Below are 14,565 nucleotides of genomic sequence, written 5' to 3'. Positions count from 1 at the left end.
AGCTTTATTTAATATATATTTTTATTGTGTGAACTTTATTTTAATGTTATGTAATATTTATCATATTATATTTTATTTTGGTGTACTTAAGTTATTATAAATTAAAGTTATTATAAATTAAACTTAGTATATATATTTGTGAAAAGAAATAAAGATAAGAACTTATAGAAAATAAAAGATAGTTTTGAGGTTATGAATAGTAAAACTTTAAAACATTACATGTCACCTATAAGTATTTGTTGTATTGTTTAAAATAGTAGCTATAATCCATAAGCCTAAACCTTGTAAATATATTATTTTCTATTTTTAATGAATTATTAATCAAGGTTAGTAGGCAAGCTTTTGGCTGGAGATAGTTAACTAAATATGTTGACACAAAATAATATACCGACATATAAAGTTATGTGTCTTAGATTAAATACCCAAAACACATCAACTATGGCCCAGTCAAAACATTAATAATAAAGCCCATTATTAACTAACTATTACCGGTAACAAAATAATAGGTTCAGCAAAACTGAAAAGTCTTAAATGCTTTATTTTCTTTCTCTGTCGGTGTCTCTCAGTCAACTCTTCTTCCTCGATGTTCATCATGATTCAAGTTTGTTTGGAAGATCCTTATTTGAAATCCAGACCAAAAGAGGAGATTTTGTGTTTATCAAAACAATTCACTCTATTCTAAGAGCCAAATCGATATACTCGAAATAAAGGTTTGGTTTTCTAAATATTTGTTTACAAATTTTCATATTAAACGATTAGGATTCCGCGCGGTAATAATCCTTTTTTAATTCTTTCTCATGTAGTCATGTTCATATGCCTATCTTCTCTAATTGTAGATCGACCATCACCTGAGGATATTTCAATGGCTTTGGTTGAAAATTACTTTTTGTAGACATGCGAATGGTAAGGTATCAATCTCAACCTTTCAATTTCATGTTTACCAAGTTATTATCTCACATGAAAGTTCTAAACTTTGGGTTTGTATATCTTTTTAAACGCTGCAGGAGATTCCCTTCAAACCTGCTCGGCAGATTCTACAGGTAACCGCATGCAGTTTAAGGGATGATCAATCTCATTGAGAAGTCAGCTTGTGTACGATTGTAATGTCATCTTTCTGGGACTATTTTCAGGGCTCAACTGGTGTCCCTGCAGTTGTGTAAATAGTTTGCATGAGAGTAGCCACGGATAATGGCAATGTTGATTCTACTGCGTTCAATCCCCTGGTTAGTGAACTTCAAGCTATTCATACTGAGATTGATTGATATTATATTTGTTTTAAACTGGGGATATGTTTTGTTTCATGTATGTAAACTACTGATCCCGCTGTCATGGAGAATTTCAATATTCATGGATTCAACTATGGTCAAAAGCAAGAAATATATTTAACCATCAAATGCTGTGAACAGAGGTTAGTATTCAATACTGTCAAAATTGTAGGAGACTATATATCTCGTAATGAATGTGTCGTCCATGTTGGCTGCATCGTTAGGATTGAACTTCTGGTTTATAATCATACCACAACCCCATTAGGAGTAGACGATTTAGGATTGAACGCACGGCAGTGATTTGAAAACTTCATAAAAAACTCTGTTAAAATATTTCAACCAAATCTTTTCAACATAAGAATTCAAACAATTATTTAACCAAGCATAAGAAATAGAAAATTCATAAAGAGCAGAGGTTTAAACGAACCGCTACTTAAACTTGAAGTACAAATGATATGATGGTTTAAAGAAACCACAAAACGAACTAAAATCCAGAAATTTAAAACAAAAACGGAAAAAAAAAACTCAAAGAACTAATGCAAACATAAGCCTCTGCTCACACCTCCCTTAACGCCTAGTCTCACTTGACCCACTTTTTCAAACTTCTCCTTCTTGACATTTATAGTACACGCTGATCTTGTAACAGAGTCCTGATCTTGGCTGGTGTCAGATCATTAGACTCAGAGTGCTGAGATGAACCACCATGCAACATCATAGACCCTTATATTAAAAAATGCAAAACAATCAGCTCCTAAGTTTATACATAATCCTTATATTAATACACATCGACGAATTACCCCTGCTGTAACACATGGACGAATTGCCGCACTTCGTCCTTCTTCACGATTCTATGAATCTTGTCAGCTTATTAAAGATGAACACAAAATAGTAAGAAACCTTACATACTATATAATACCAAACATAATTCACGCAATGAAACATCATATATATTATTAAACTTACTTTAGCATACAAAGACCATCTCAATTGTCTCACCACCCACAGCTGAAAACTACTTCCATAGCCGGGTCAAAATTACCTTAGCCTTCTACATTGATTGGAAAGGTCTCAGGTCTGAGATATGGTTCATCTCAGCCATGGTGAATTTCTAAGTTTTGGGAAGGATCAATGATTTTGCTCTGGTTTAGTGAATGATGAAATGATCACTCCCCATTGGGTTATATAGGAGGAAAACATAGAATTAAGGAGAGTATATTCGTAATTTAAACCAATTAATGAAATAGATTTAGCTTGTCAATCACTCTAAAAATTAACGCACAATCTCAGCAATATTTGCCATATATAAGTCATAGATTTTATATATTCTCAATAAATTTATTATTGACTTGCGGAATCACCAGAAATTTTACCATATATAAGGGATACAATGCATTTTAAATAATTAATATAGTCAAAACTGTATATATACTAACCTAAAATAATAATGGCCACGTTGAACATATTTAAGGGACGTATAGTTCCAGTAATTAGGCTAGAAACATTCTTATCTTACTTGCATAAACCGGCATATATACCAAATTCAAATCGGTTCGTTTAAATTTCACCATTTCGGTTTGCGGTAATAGCCATTACAATAGAACATACGCCTCATTTTGCAAGTAGAGAGCTCATGTGTTTGTCTAAAATGGTTAAATGGTCTTTATTTTGATATATTTTTCTCAAATAATGTGTGAGAAAATAGTCTCATAAAATCTAAATATATGTGTATTTGATTGTTTAGGTAGATGATATTTTATAGTCCAGTATATGGCTGTGATGAAACATAGTGCATGCGTAAATGGAGTAATACGTATGGCAAATTGGAGAGAAGAGTACTCAGGTATTACGTACTACTATGTTAGTTTTAATATAAGGTAGTTTGATATAAAAGGGCCAGCGATTAATTGTATAAGATTGGATGGTAATGTCATTTGATGTAAATACTCTAGTGAATAAAGGGTGGTTAATTATGTAAGCTGAGAAGGACTATGAGACTGCCACCTCAGCATGGCATGCTTGTAAATAATTTATATTTCAAAGGTTATTTTTTCAAATTGCTTCTCCATTAATAAGAAAGGGATAAGTACACAATCATTAAACATATATAAATAGAAGGACTAAAGTAAAAGTAAACAGTGTTTTAAAGACTGCTACAATGCCCTTTCAAATTTGAGGATGTACTGTTCACCTCTTTATAATTTGAAGGGATGAAGAGTTGTTGGAATGCAAAAGTTTTTAAAAAATTGGAGTCTTGGAGATGCTCTTAAATGTTGCTGGAGTCACTGTTTATTTTACCTTGGAAGGTACTTTGATAGCTATGAAAATATCTGCGAGGAAGAAGCTTATGACTGGTTGGAATTTAGAGACAAACTCCTGAAACTATTTTGTACAAATAAAGAAACTTATGACTGCTGAATTATATATTTGGCTTTGAGGTAGATAAGGATTTTCCAATTTAATTTGATTCTTTCGATAATTCATACATCTTGTTGTTGTTTGATAATAGACACGTAACATGAGCAGAAGATATGTCACCGGCTCGATCAATTGTTATATGAAGCAATAATGGAGTTACCGAAGAAGAAACCTTTAGAAAGCTTTATCAAATGGCTGCAGACGTTTTGAGTTTCTGAAGACAGTCAATGTGCCACACAAGCTTCTACATGTAGTCATCGACGGTTTACGTATGGTGAATGTTGCGTACGTAAAAGATGATGAATTTACCCGACCCAGTGGAAAACTCAAGAGCTATATATATCACGCCTTTGTACGTTTATAGTTGAGAACCTTGTTCGAGGGAAAAAGAAAAAGAATTTGAGGACCTTATTTTATCAAATTACTTTGACCATAGGATTAATCTGTTCCCGAGAATGTAGGAACACAGTTCTCTAATGGACTTTCCGCTTTGTTTTTTTTTTCCAAGTTTGTACGAACGAATTTATATTATTCTTTTAACTATGTATCAGAGACGTATAAACTTTATAATATATTACAAAAAAAAATTATGACGACACATATTGCAATCTATTTTTTTTTATCTTTTTTTCGTCATGACTTTTACATATTCATATTGACTTGACTTGACTTGACTCTGTAAACAAAACTGGTAACTCTGCATCCATGTAAACGATGAAAAACAGCTGTTTTCTAACACTGCATGCTAGATTATCTGCCATTAAATTCTCCTTTCGAAGTACATGAATGATCTCTGAGTTGAAGAAACTTTCTTTCAAAGTCTTGATGTCTTCCAGATAACTGTTAAACGCTGGTCATTCTTCTGGTTCTGAAATCATCTTCACCAGTTGAGAACAATATGTTGCAAATGTGATTTGAAATTGACGCAAATTCCTCATACACTCCATTGCTCATATTAACCCTTCCACCTCCGAGTGGAGAGGTATTAGACTTGCTCTACGTGCCCCCATCAGTCCATCAAAACCTTCCAGAGTGTTATACTAACCTTGTCCTGAATATGGTTCATTTCTTTCTACGAACCAACTGCAAAGCACCATCGCCGTGAAATTGATTGTAGGGTGCCGCCCGCTGTGAATTCAACATATGTTCCTCAGTCCAGAGTGTTGATTATGTTTCCGCTAGGTTGAGCGTATCTCTAGGATCAATGTCCAAGTTACTAAAAAAATTTATTATTCTTTCTTTTCCAAATGTACTACAATGTCCATGAAAATTGATGATCATCCATTTTCTGGAGAACTCTCCAAAAAAGATGATTCATATTTGTAAAGAGAGAACTAGAAGAAAAAATAGCTGGATTTGATTGTATCTTTGAGAGCGTTCAAACTTGACGCGCATGAGGACATTCAAAGAACACATGATGTATTGATTCCTATGATGCTCCACATCTGGCACAACATATTTTCCTTTGTATCCCTCTTGCCTTTAGATTGTTCTTGACAGCTATACACCCTGATACCAGTTGCCACAAGAAATGTTTTATCTTTGGTGGGCACCGTATATTCCAACATAACGCTTTCAGTATATCCACTGTGGGTCCAAAAATTTCTTGTGATTTTTCTTGTCCGGATAAACCCGTTATATTTGGTATCCTGATTTTACCGTGTATTTTTCATTCTGAGTAAAATACCATCCATCACTATTCACCATCTGAGTCCTGCTCGGTGGTATACTTTTGATAATATTCACATCCTGGAAATCCACCAAAGCCCAAATTGCATGCGAGTTTCAAATTCGCGAGGTTGAACTAATGAGAGAATCCACTGTAAAGTTCGAGTAAGTGATATGTTGATTTTATTTGCTAATCTCGGGTGAATGGTAAGGAACCATGGATCAATGCAATTTATTTATAAATTAGAAAACAATAACAAAAGAAACAATAACGATAACAAGAAATCAAAAGACTTGAGTTGACAAAAAAAGACAAAAGACTTGCATTTTCTTTTTTTGTCAATGTTTTAAAAACCGAACTGAATATCGATTCGGCGTACTCACTGGTTGACTGGTCGGATATGTTCAACCGGTAATCATATATATAAATCATCCAATGAATAATATCTAAAAATTCAATTCAAAAAAATAATAATTATAATATCTAAAAATAGTATCAAAAATAGAAAAATAACAACCAAATCTTGAATACATAATGAACTAAATGAAAACATGACAAAGTAAATTAACAAAAAAAAATCTGTTGGAGAATGATAAAATATCATAAACTTATTCACGGGTATCATCTTAATGTCTCCACCTCCGCTCTCTTTCCGACAAAAGTCACAAATCAAAGTTAATGAAGAGTAAAAGATAATTATACCGTTAGGGTTAACTAATCTAGACTTAGGGTTTAGAGTTGAGGGGTGGGATAGAGTTTTTGGAATGTGAAATTTAAGATTTTAATAAATATATAAATAAATATTTAAAAAATATATTAAAAATATTAAAAAATAGTTTCAAACATAATTTTCGTTTTTCAAAAAGAAATTTGAAAAAAAAAAAAATTCGAGAAAAAAGAATTTCAAAAAAAATTTATAAAAAAGTCCAAATTTGAAAAAGTATAATTCGAAAATATAAAAAAACAATATTTTTTATTTTTTATTTTTTATTTAAATAATGATTTATTATATATATAAATAACAAGGACATAAGAGTCTTTTACTACTTAATGAAGAATGTATTTTTGAAAATGTTTATTTAGTGATAATAAAAATGAAAAGTGGTACCATAAAAGTGTTAAATATGTAATTTTTCCATCAAAGTTCTCTTCCCATTTTGCTCAGTGCATTCTGTTACATATCTCCAAGCTGTGACATCTTTCCGTTTCCGACGAACTGAACGTTGAGCAAAAGAATAATACATTAATATTGTTATATCAAATCTTGTGGTTAAAAAGAATCAGTGAATTGTTGATCAAAAAAAAAAAGAGAATCAGTGAATCAAACGATAGTTACTTTTTCTTACAATTGTGCAGTTCCAAATCTTGTGACAATGGAAAATTCAGATGATGAGGATGGTGTACGAGAGACGAAGAGAAGACGTTGTATTTTTTTTTTTGGAGAAATTATTAATAACGACAGCTATTAAGTATTATTAGCAAATTATCAATAACAAGGATTAGCCTAATATAAAATTTTAAATATACCAGAACCGGGTTTTAGTGTCGACCAGGATCACCGGTTTCGCCCGTTTTGAACCAAGTTTTCCGGTTTTTATCTAATCCGGATTTTGGCTGTAACTGGATTAGTATTTTTTAGAATGGAATTATTTGGAATGGCTTATTCCAAGAGATTCCAAAAAAAAATGTATCATTTACATGGAATTGAAAACAGTTATCATTCCATTAATTCATGTGGAATATGTGGAACTAAAAGAAATACAGTAATAATCCTTTCATGATAAAAAAAGCACGTGAATGAATGGAATAGAATCAAACTAAATAAAAAGTAATATTTTAATTAAGTTTAAATATTATGTAATTTATTTATTGCAGTAAAATAGGATTTGTTACTAACTAAACAAAAGAATAGTAACATATTCTTCCTTATTTAAACAGTCATACGTAGATATCAAACCCACAAATCAAAATTTGGTTTCTTTCCTTTCTTCGTTGCTAAACTGTTTTTTTTTTCTTGAGAAAAAGCTTAAATATTAATGTTTCTTGATCTATAGGTAATAGGCTGTATATAGCCAAGTGTACATTTTGTTTGCTACATATTAAATAAATATTTGTATTTTAAATTTTTTTTATAAATTTTTATAAAATCTAATTTAATATCAAACACGTTTATTGGTATATTTAACATGTTTTGATAATTTGACTTAAATTAAAAGTTACTTTCATTCCATTCCATTACATTTCTTAAAAAAGTTACCATTTGTGTTACAAAAATATTTCTTTGCAATTATTCATTCCATTTAATATTATTCTATAATTTCCATCATTTCATTAGTTGGCATTCCAATTTTTTTAATTCCTTGCATTCATAGTATTCCTCAACTTGATTACCAGTTACACCCTTTGAACCGAACCAGATTCAGCTTATTTAACGAGTCACAGTCGACCCGGTCCGACGTAGTCCGGTTTTCAAAACCTTACTTTTTGTACAAACTGCGAGTTCCGAACAAACTAATAATCAGAACCTGTTCAGGTCTGAACCATGAACCATGCCTGAACCCGGAAAAGACATGATCAAACTACAGAACCTACAAAAAGTTGCGTACAAACTATGAGCGGACACTGCTGAGGTCTGAAGGCAAAGACATGAGCATAACGAAACTTGTACGCTCCAACGCGTTTAAACCAATCCCAAACTTCGTCAGAAGCTCTCTACGTAACGCCTGCGTCGAGTCGGACCAAAACACGGAGTCTCCCCCTTATAAACCCAAGAAGCATCACATTTTAGCAACAAATCTCATCCTCTCGTACTTCGAAAAAGGCTTAGTCGAAGAAGCACGCTCACTGTTCGACGAAATGCCTGAGAGAGACGTAGTCGCTTGGACCGCGATGATCAAAGGTTACGCTTCTTCTATTCACAACGCACGCGCTTGGGAGTGTTTCCGTGAGATGATCAGGCAAGGAACGAACCCGAATGAGTTCACGCTCTCTAGCGTCCTCACTTCTTGTAGAGACATGAAGGTTTTGGCGTATGGTCGTTTGGTTCATGGGGTTGTTATCAAACTTGGTATGGAAGGTTCTATCTACGTTGACAATGCCTTGATGAATATGTACGCTACTTGTTCTGCAACAATGGACGCTGCTTGTTTGATTTTTCGGTATATCAAGGTCAAAAACGAAGTCACTTGGACTACGCTAATCACCGGTTTTACACACTTAGGTGATGGCATTGGCGGTTTAAAGATGTATAAGCAAATGTTGCTGGTAAGTTGCTTATGTTCCTTACATTTTGAGTGAATTTCTTAGTGTTGGGCATCCGAGTCGGTTTTCCGGTTGGTTCGGTTTATTCGGTTTTCGGGTTATTTGAATTGGAGTGTTTAGGAACCAGACATTTTTCTGATCGGACCAAATTAGAAATAGTTCGAGTTTAAAGCCCAAAAAATAAAAAAAAACCCCAATAACCCAGCTAAAGGAAAAACTAATAGATATTCGGGTCGGGTGGTTCATTTTTTATATTTTTATTTAAAAATTATATTATATATATACATATATTAAAATTAAAATAACCTAATAGTATTTCAATTTTTTGGGTTTAGAAATAGTAATCATTTGGGTTTTGTAATTTTTGGTTCGGTTTTGGTCTGGGTGTTTTGGTTCGGTTCTGTTCGGTTTTCGGATTTTAGAATTGTCATGTCACCATTTTGATATGTTTTATATGTTTTCAGGAAAATGAAGATGTGACTCCTCACTGTATAACTATAGCGGTTAAAGCATCCGCGTTCATTGATTCTATAACAACTGGGAAACAGATCCATTCGTCGGTGGTTAAACGTGGCTTTCACTCTAACCTTCCAGTGATGAACTCTATACTGGACTTGTACTGCAGGTGCGGATACTTAACAGAAGCCAAACGCTATTTCCATGAGATGGTAGATAGAGATCTCATCACATGGAACACTTTGATATCCGAGCTTGAGCGATCAGACAGCAGCGAAGCCCTCCTCATGTTCCAGCGGTTCGAGTCACAACAAGGCTTCGTACCAAACTGTTACACCTTCACAAGCTTAGTAGCCGCCTGCGCTAACATAGCAGCGTTGAACTGTGGCCAGCAGCTTCACGGGAGGATATACAGAAGAGGTTTCAACAAGAACGTTGAGTTAGCCAATGCTTTGATCGACATGTACGCTAAATGCGGCGACGTGCCTGACTCTGAAAGAGTGTTTGCCGAGATTGCGGAGAGGAGGAACCTTGTCTCCTGGACCTCGATGATGATTGGTTACGGATCGCATGGTTATGGAGCAGAGGCCGTTGAGCTTTTTGATGAAATGGTTAGTGTTAGTATTAGACCGGACCGGATTGTGTTCATGGCGGTTCTGAGCGCGTGTCGCCACGCCGGTTTGGTGGAGAGAGGGTTGAAGTACTTTAATGCGATGGAGAGCGAGTATGGGATAGAGCCAGATCGAGATATCTACAACTGTGTTGTTGATTTGCTTGGAAGAGCTGGGAGAATAGGAGAGGCTTATGAGTTGGTTGATACGATGCCGTTTAAGCCGGACGAGTCCACGTGGGGAGCGATCTTGGGAGCTTGTAAAGCGCATAAACACACGGGGTTGATAAGCAGATTGGCTGCGAGTAGAGTTATGGAGTTGAAACCGAGGATGATGGGGACTTATGTGATGCTTTCGTATATCTATGCAGCGGAAAGGAAATGGGGAGATTACGCGAGGGTGAGGAAGATGATGAGGATGATGGGTAACAAAAAAGAAGCGGGTGTGAGCTGGATCCTAGTGGAGAACCAGGTTTGTAGCTTCGCTGTGAGTGATAAAGCTTGTCCTTGTGCTGTCTCTGTGTATTCAGTGTTGGGGTTAGTGATAGAGGAGACCAGAGAAGCTGACTTCTCCTTAGTTCAAGAAGCTCGAACTTGACCACAAAATCTGAAAGTGGGTGAGAATCTTTCTGGAGGTAACTACCATTAGTGAGCAAATCTCTTTATGGGTAGATACAGTAATGGAGAGTGGTCCTACATAGTAAAGAACAAAGCCCCGCATACCTCATTTTAGATCAGGTATGGGCAACTTTTGATATCAGGACAATCTTAACCGGCCTCAATGGAACAAATGTTGTTTGTCTATTTCTAGCATAGCCTTTCTTTCTTGTATTGATGTTTTGAATTGTCATAGCTTACAAGAAACTTTGAAGAAATGGTTGGTTGTGAAGTAACCTCTGAGTTTCCTTTATTAAAGGAAAAAGATAGGCACATGTGACATTGATCATTCATTCAAAAAGTAGCTTTCTGTTGAAATGTTAACATCAAAAGGTTTCAGATCTAGACAATTCAAGCTTTGCTTGTTGATAGGTTTGTGAAAGATATTCCGGTTTATGTCGGTTTGGACTGAAAAATATCTTATTTAAGTAGAGAATTAAGCATAACATGTAGAAAGTAATACATAATTCAGATAATTAAAAAGAGAGAGACTTGAGTAAGTAAGCATCTCTAAATTGCAATAGCTTCTTTAACAGGTGCAGGCTTCTCAACTTCAGGAACCACAAAAGCTGAAACAGGGAAAGTCCTGGACAATCCGGTCGGTGTCCTGAAATTGATCTTCCCTAAACTTGTTGGCTGCTCCAAGACAAGCTCGTTGAGAGTGACCCAAATCAGAAGCTCCTTGGCCTTAACACCGGTAAGCTTCTTGATCTTTCCGACTTCCACCACGGCAGTGACCTCAGTGCCGTAAGAGACAAGTTTCCCGATAGATTCAAACTTGTGAGTGATGCTCTTCTTCTGCTTCAGCCACACAACACCTGTTTCTCTGTCGTATCCAACCTCTTCTATGTCCTTCAATGGCAATAACCCATTAGGCATGTCAACTTCCTTGAGGAACTCCTTGGTCTTCTCGCGGCATAACTCGTCTCCTGTGTATTTCTCTGCCCTAGCTCTCACTTCATCTGTAACCAAACCCATCTCTCCCTGTCTTTTTTTTTCCTTTGTTTTTGAGATCTCTCTGTCTTTTGTGTTTTTAGTTGCCTTGTTTGCCTTTTGATTTATAGGTGGTATCCTTTGGATTTACCCTTGGATTCTTCATTTAATTACGGAACATGCCACCGAAATTTATTCATGTCTCGTTCAGTGTATAAACATGAAACGTTTCTACAAACGGTGCTAAAGTCAAAACATTAAATGACATTGGGATATGAAAAAACCCGTAACACAATTTGAGCAAAGAAAGTAGTTGATCCAATGCCTTAACTCTGTATCTTCAGTTGTTAAAATTAAATCTGCAAAAACTGAAACATCAAACTACTTCTAATGGCCTTTCATTTATATCAGCTGAACATATCCAACATTAAATTAAGATCATCCCATATCATATAATAAATTTTAATACATTGCTAGGTGAAAATATTAATTTTGGTTATTGGAATGAAATGGAAAATAAAATTAAAAATGTGATGCATTGTATAGGTCTTTAATGGTTACAGTTGGGGCAGATTTATGGCCTAAATTAAAGTGATTTGGGTGGGGAGACCAACGTTACAGTTTATCACGATAATGTATTGACACGTGTGAAATCGAAGTTTACAATTTGTAGGTAGGACGGTCACCTTATTTAAGCGCAGTGTAGCATATGAGGAACATTAATAAAGAAAAAGCAAAAAAGTACATGAATCAATTGTAGTTAGTTGATGAATGTTGCAGTTTAAATTTTTTAACACTACATCCTAAAATTAAATATTTCCTCAAATCCAGGTTCTACTGCTATATATTCATACAGTCTAAACCCCTCAACTATGTTTACTTAATGTACAAATCCCTAAACTAAAGATTTACCAGTAATAATGGTAGTTATGATTTGTTAGAATTTAATTCATTAAATAAAGTTAGTTTAGAGATTTTTCCGTTAAATATTTAGTTCGAGAGTTTTTACCCAATACAAACTTAGTTAAGGGGTTTTAACGTTAAAAATTTCATAATATAATATGGATGATAACTATACTGGAACATAATTATTACAATTAAGCACAAAAAAAACATAATTATTACAAGTCGTAAAACCATCAGCAACATATACTTTTTGCGCTTAAGTGTGTACCACTTGATTTGATTCTCGATAGACATGAGCATAAATAAACACATGAGTCATGAGGTGAACTTTGATGCCCACCAAGTTAGGCTGGAATAGAGGGCTTGAATCTCCCATATAAAAGTCTTGCGGTTAAAATGATTCATACAAATATGTTTATATTTACTCAATTAGTAATAAAAAAATATATTGTTAATAAAGTTTTTTTGTCAACATATTGTTAATAAAGTTAGACTATTTCTTTTTAAAGTTGATTGTTTTATTACAAACTATAAATAAATATTATAGAGACGATTTTAACATACTTTGATGAAATTTTAGTCAAACTATTGAATTGTAATGACTTCCACAAATAAAGTTAGATTCATTCTCCTATAAGTTGATGAAATAAACGTACCATAAAAATATATATGTTGTTGTCTAAAATTTTGGAGTATACATCTGAAAGTTAAATATTTTCTGCATATCCAGATTCCACGACCACATCCAAAATACTTTCTGTTTATTCAATTATTAATTAAAAACGTATTATGAGAAAAGGTTAGGTTAAACTTAAACATACCACGAATTGTATATATGTTGCCCGTCAAGTTATCTGAATATACATCTTAGGATAGATTATTTTCCTTAAATCCAGATTATAGCTAAGACCATATTCATTTATAGATACTAGGGTTGGTGAATGAGCCAATAAGTAAAACAATATAAACATATCTTAAATTTTGATAAAATTTAGATGACAAATGAACAAATATTTAATTTGTTTTCAATATTTTCTCTACTTTAACTTCAACTAGATTTTGATCCGCGTTTCGAAAGCGTGGGTTTTTCTTTGGATTAAAAACAAAGATTATGAATTAGTATTTTAAAATTGTTATGCATTATTATGGTACAAAAGTTATATTATATCGATGAAGAAATTTATTTAAAATTGTATAATTTATGAATTAGTTTATTTATGATTTTATATATATACTCTTATGTAATTCTCTCTATTAGATATGAACATTTTAGCAGATCCATGAAACCAGACTGAAATCAATCTGGAAATATTGGTGCTGTTTGGGTTTGGATCTAGGACAAAGTACATATTCAATTTTTTTTTGGACCCGTAAATTTTTTTTGAGTCAATATCTTAACCGAGACCCTACCTAATACCCAAGTACCTGAATTTTGTGTGTATATTAGGTATATTCGAGTATTATAGATATGTTTTTGGTATTGCGAATACTTTTAAAGTTTTGCGTTCAGGTTTACGATTTTAGTTTCAGGTTTTGAGTAAAATTGTAATAAAAAAAATATAGGGTATTCGAAATTTTTTTGGGTATTTTTTAGTTCATTGGATCAGATTTCAGGTAAAATTTTGGATTTTTTCGGTATTTCAATATTTTGGGTACTTGTTTGGGTTTTTGGGTATGTGTTTCAGTATTTGTTTTTGGGTTTTCAGGTACTTAGAGTATTTTTTGGTTCCTCGATACCACTACAAGAAAACAGCGGTATTCTGACGGACGTTCCGATTGAAAATGAATTCCTCGGAATATACCGAGGAGTTTCCGAGGAAATTCCGAGGAAACACAAAATTTGGTTTCCTCGGAATTTCCTCGGAATATACCGACGGAATTCCGAGGAAAATTCATTCCGTCGGAATATTTCGACGGAATACCGAGGAAAATTGTATTCCTCGAAAAAACCCGATGAATTCTGAGAAAATATTATAGACGTTAGAGAGTCGTTGGAGAGCCGTTGGGGGATTTTAAAAATTCCGAGGAAATTCCGACGAACTAGCCGTTTGCATCGGAATTCCGTCGGAATTTCCTCGGTCTGTCGGCAGGATTTCAACTATAAATACAAGCACCCCTCTTCCTCTTCATTCACTCCATATCTTCATTCTCCCTCTCACTCTCTTTACACACGAATTTGATTCATAAAAAACATGTCTTCTTCAAATTATTTTCGTTCTTGGATCGATCGACCTCATTTGGATCCGAACACGAGATTGCTTACGGAAGAATACCAACAAGGTATAACCGAATTCATGGGATTAGTTCACCGACAACCGGAAGAAAAAACAGGTATGTTAAGATGTCCTTGCTCTAATTGTAAAAATAAAAAAGTTATTAAACAGTGGGATGTT

At 34.0% G+C, this 14,565-nt stretch overlaps 2 protein-coding genes and 1 long non-coding RNA gene across 6 annotated transcripts; 2 read left to right on the top strand and 1 right to left on the bottom strand.

Moving 5' to 3' along the window:
* The first annotated feature begins 500 nt into the window (after positions 1-500).
* LOC106395141 lies at positions 501-3,319 on the top strand. Of its 4 annotated transcripts, none has more exons than XR_007316272.1 (5): positions 501-710; positions 804-903; positions 1,005-1,040; positions 1,131-1,408; positions 3,007-3,319. It is a non-coding gene; the product is annotated as an uncharacterized LOC106395141 (long non-coding RNA). The 4 variants fall into 4 exon arrangements; XR_007316273.1 differs by having other exon boundaries at positions 804-908; XR_001279145.3 differs by having other exon boundaries at positions 508-710; positions 837-903.
* Positions 3,320-7,792: 4,473 nt separating this feature from the next.
* On the top strand, positions 7,793-10,569 carry LOC106432612 (putative pentatricopeptide repeat-containing protein At1g56570). Its single transcript, XM_048739931.1, has 2 exons — positions 7,793-8,613; positions 9,075-10,569. Exons 1-2 carry the CDS (start codon positions 7,996-7,998, stop codon positions 10,272-10,274), a joined length of 1,818 nt encoding a protein of 605 aa, XP_048595888.1. The 5' UTR covers positions 7,793-7,995; the 3' UTR covers positions 10,275-10,569.
* A 170-nt stretch (positions 10,570-10,739) lies between these two features.
* Positions 10,740-11,488, bottom strand: BNAA09G15320D. Its single transcript, XM_013873458.3, has one exon. The coding sequence runs from the start codon at positions 11,309-11,311 to the stop codon at positions 10,844-10,846; it is 468 nt and encodes a 155-aa protein (XP_013728912.1). The 5' UTR covers positions 11,312-11,488; the 3' UTR covers positions 10,740-10,843.
* Between the last annotated feature and the right edge of the window lie 3,077 nt (positions 11,489-14,565).

Source organism: Brassica napus, chromosome A9 (genome assembly GCF_020379485.1).
Source record: "Brassica napus cultivar Da-Ae chromosome A9, Da-Ae, whole genome shotgun sequence".
In the NCBI taxonomy this organism is placed as follows: Eukaryota; Viridiplantae; Streptophyta; class Magnoliopsida; order Brassicales; family Brassicaceae; genus Brassica; species Brassica napus.
Note: the sequence above shows the minus strand (reverse complement) of the source record. Positions and strands in the feature narration are given on the sequence as shown.

What these genes read in the sequence shown, in the direction of transcription:
- LOC106432612 (XM_048739931.1), top strand. Translation starts at nt 7,996, where the DNA reads ATGAGCATAACGAAACTTGTACGCTCCAACGCGTTTAAACCAATCCCA. An exon ending in TGTATAAGCAAATGTTGCTG is followed by an intron (nt 8,614 to 9,074) that starts GTAAGTTGCTTA and finishes ATATGTTTTCAG; the next exon opens with GAAAATGAAGATGTGACTCC.
- BNAA09G15320D (XM_013873458.3), bottom strand. Translation starts at nt 11,311, where the DNA reads ATGGGTTTGGTTACAGATGAAGTGAGAGCTAGGGCAGAGAAATACACA.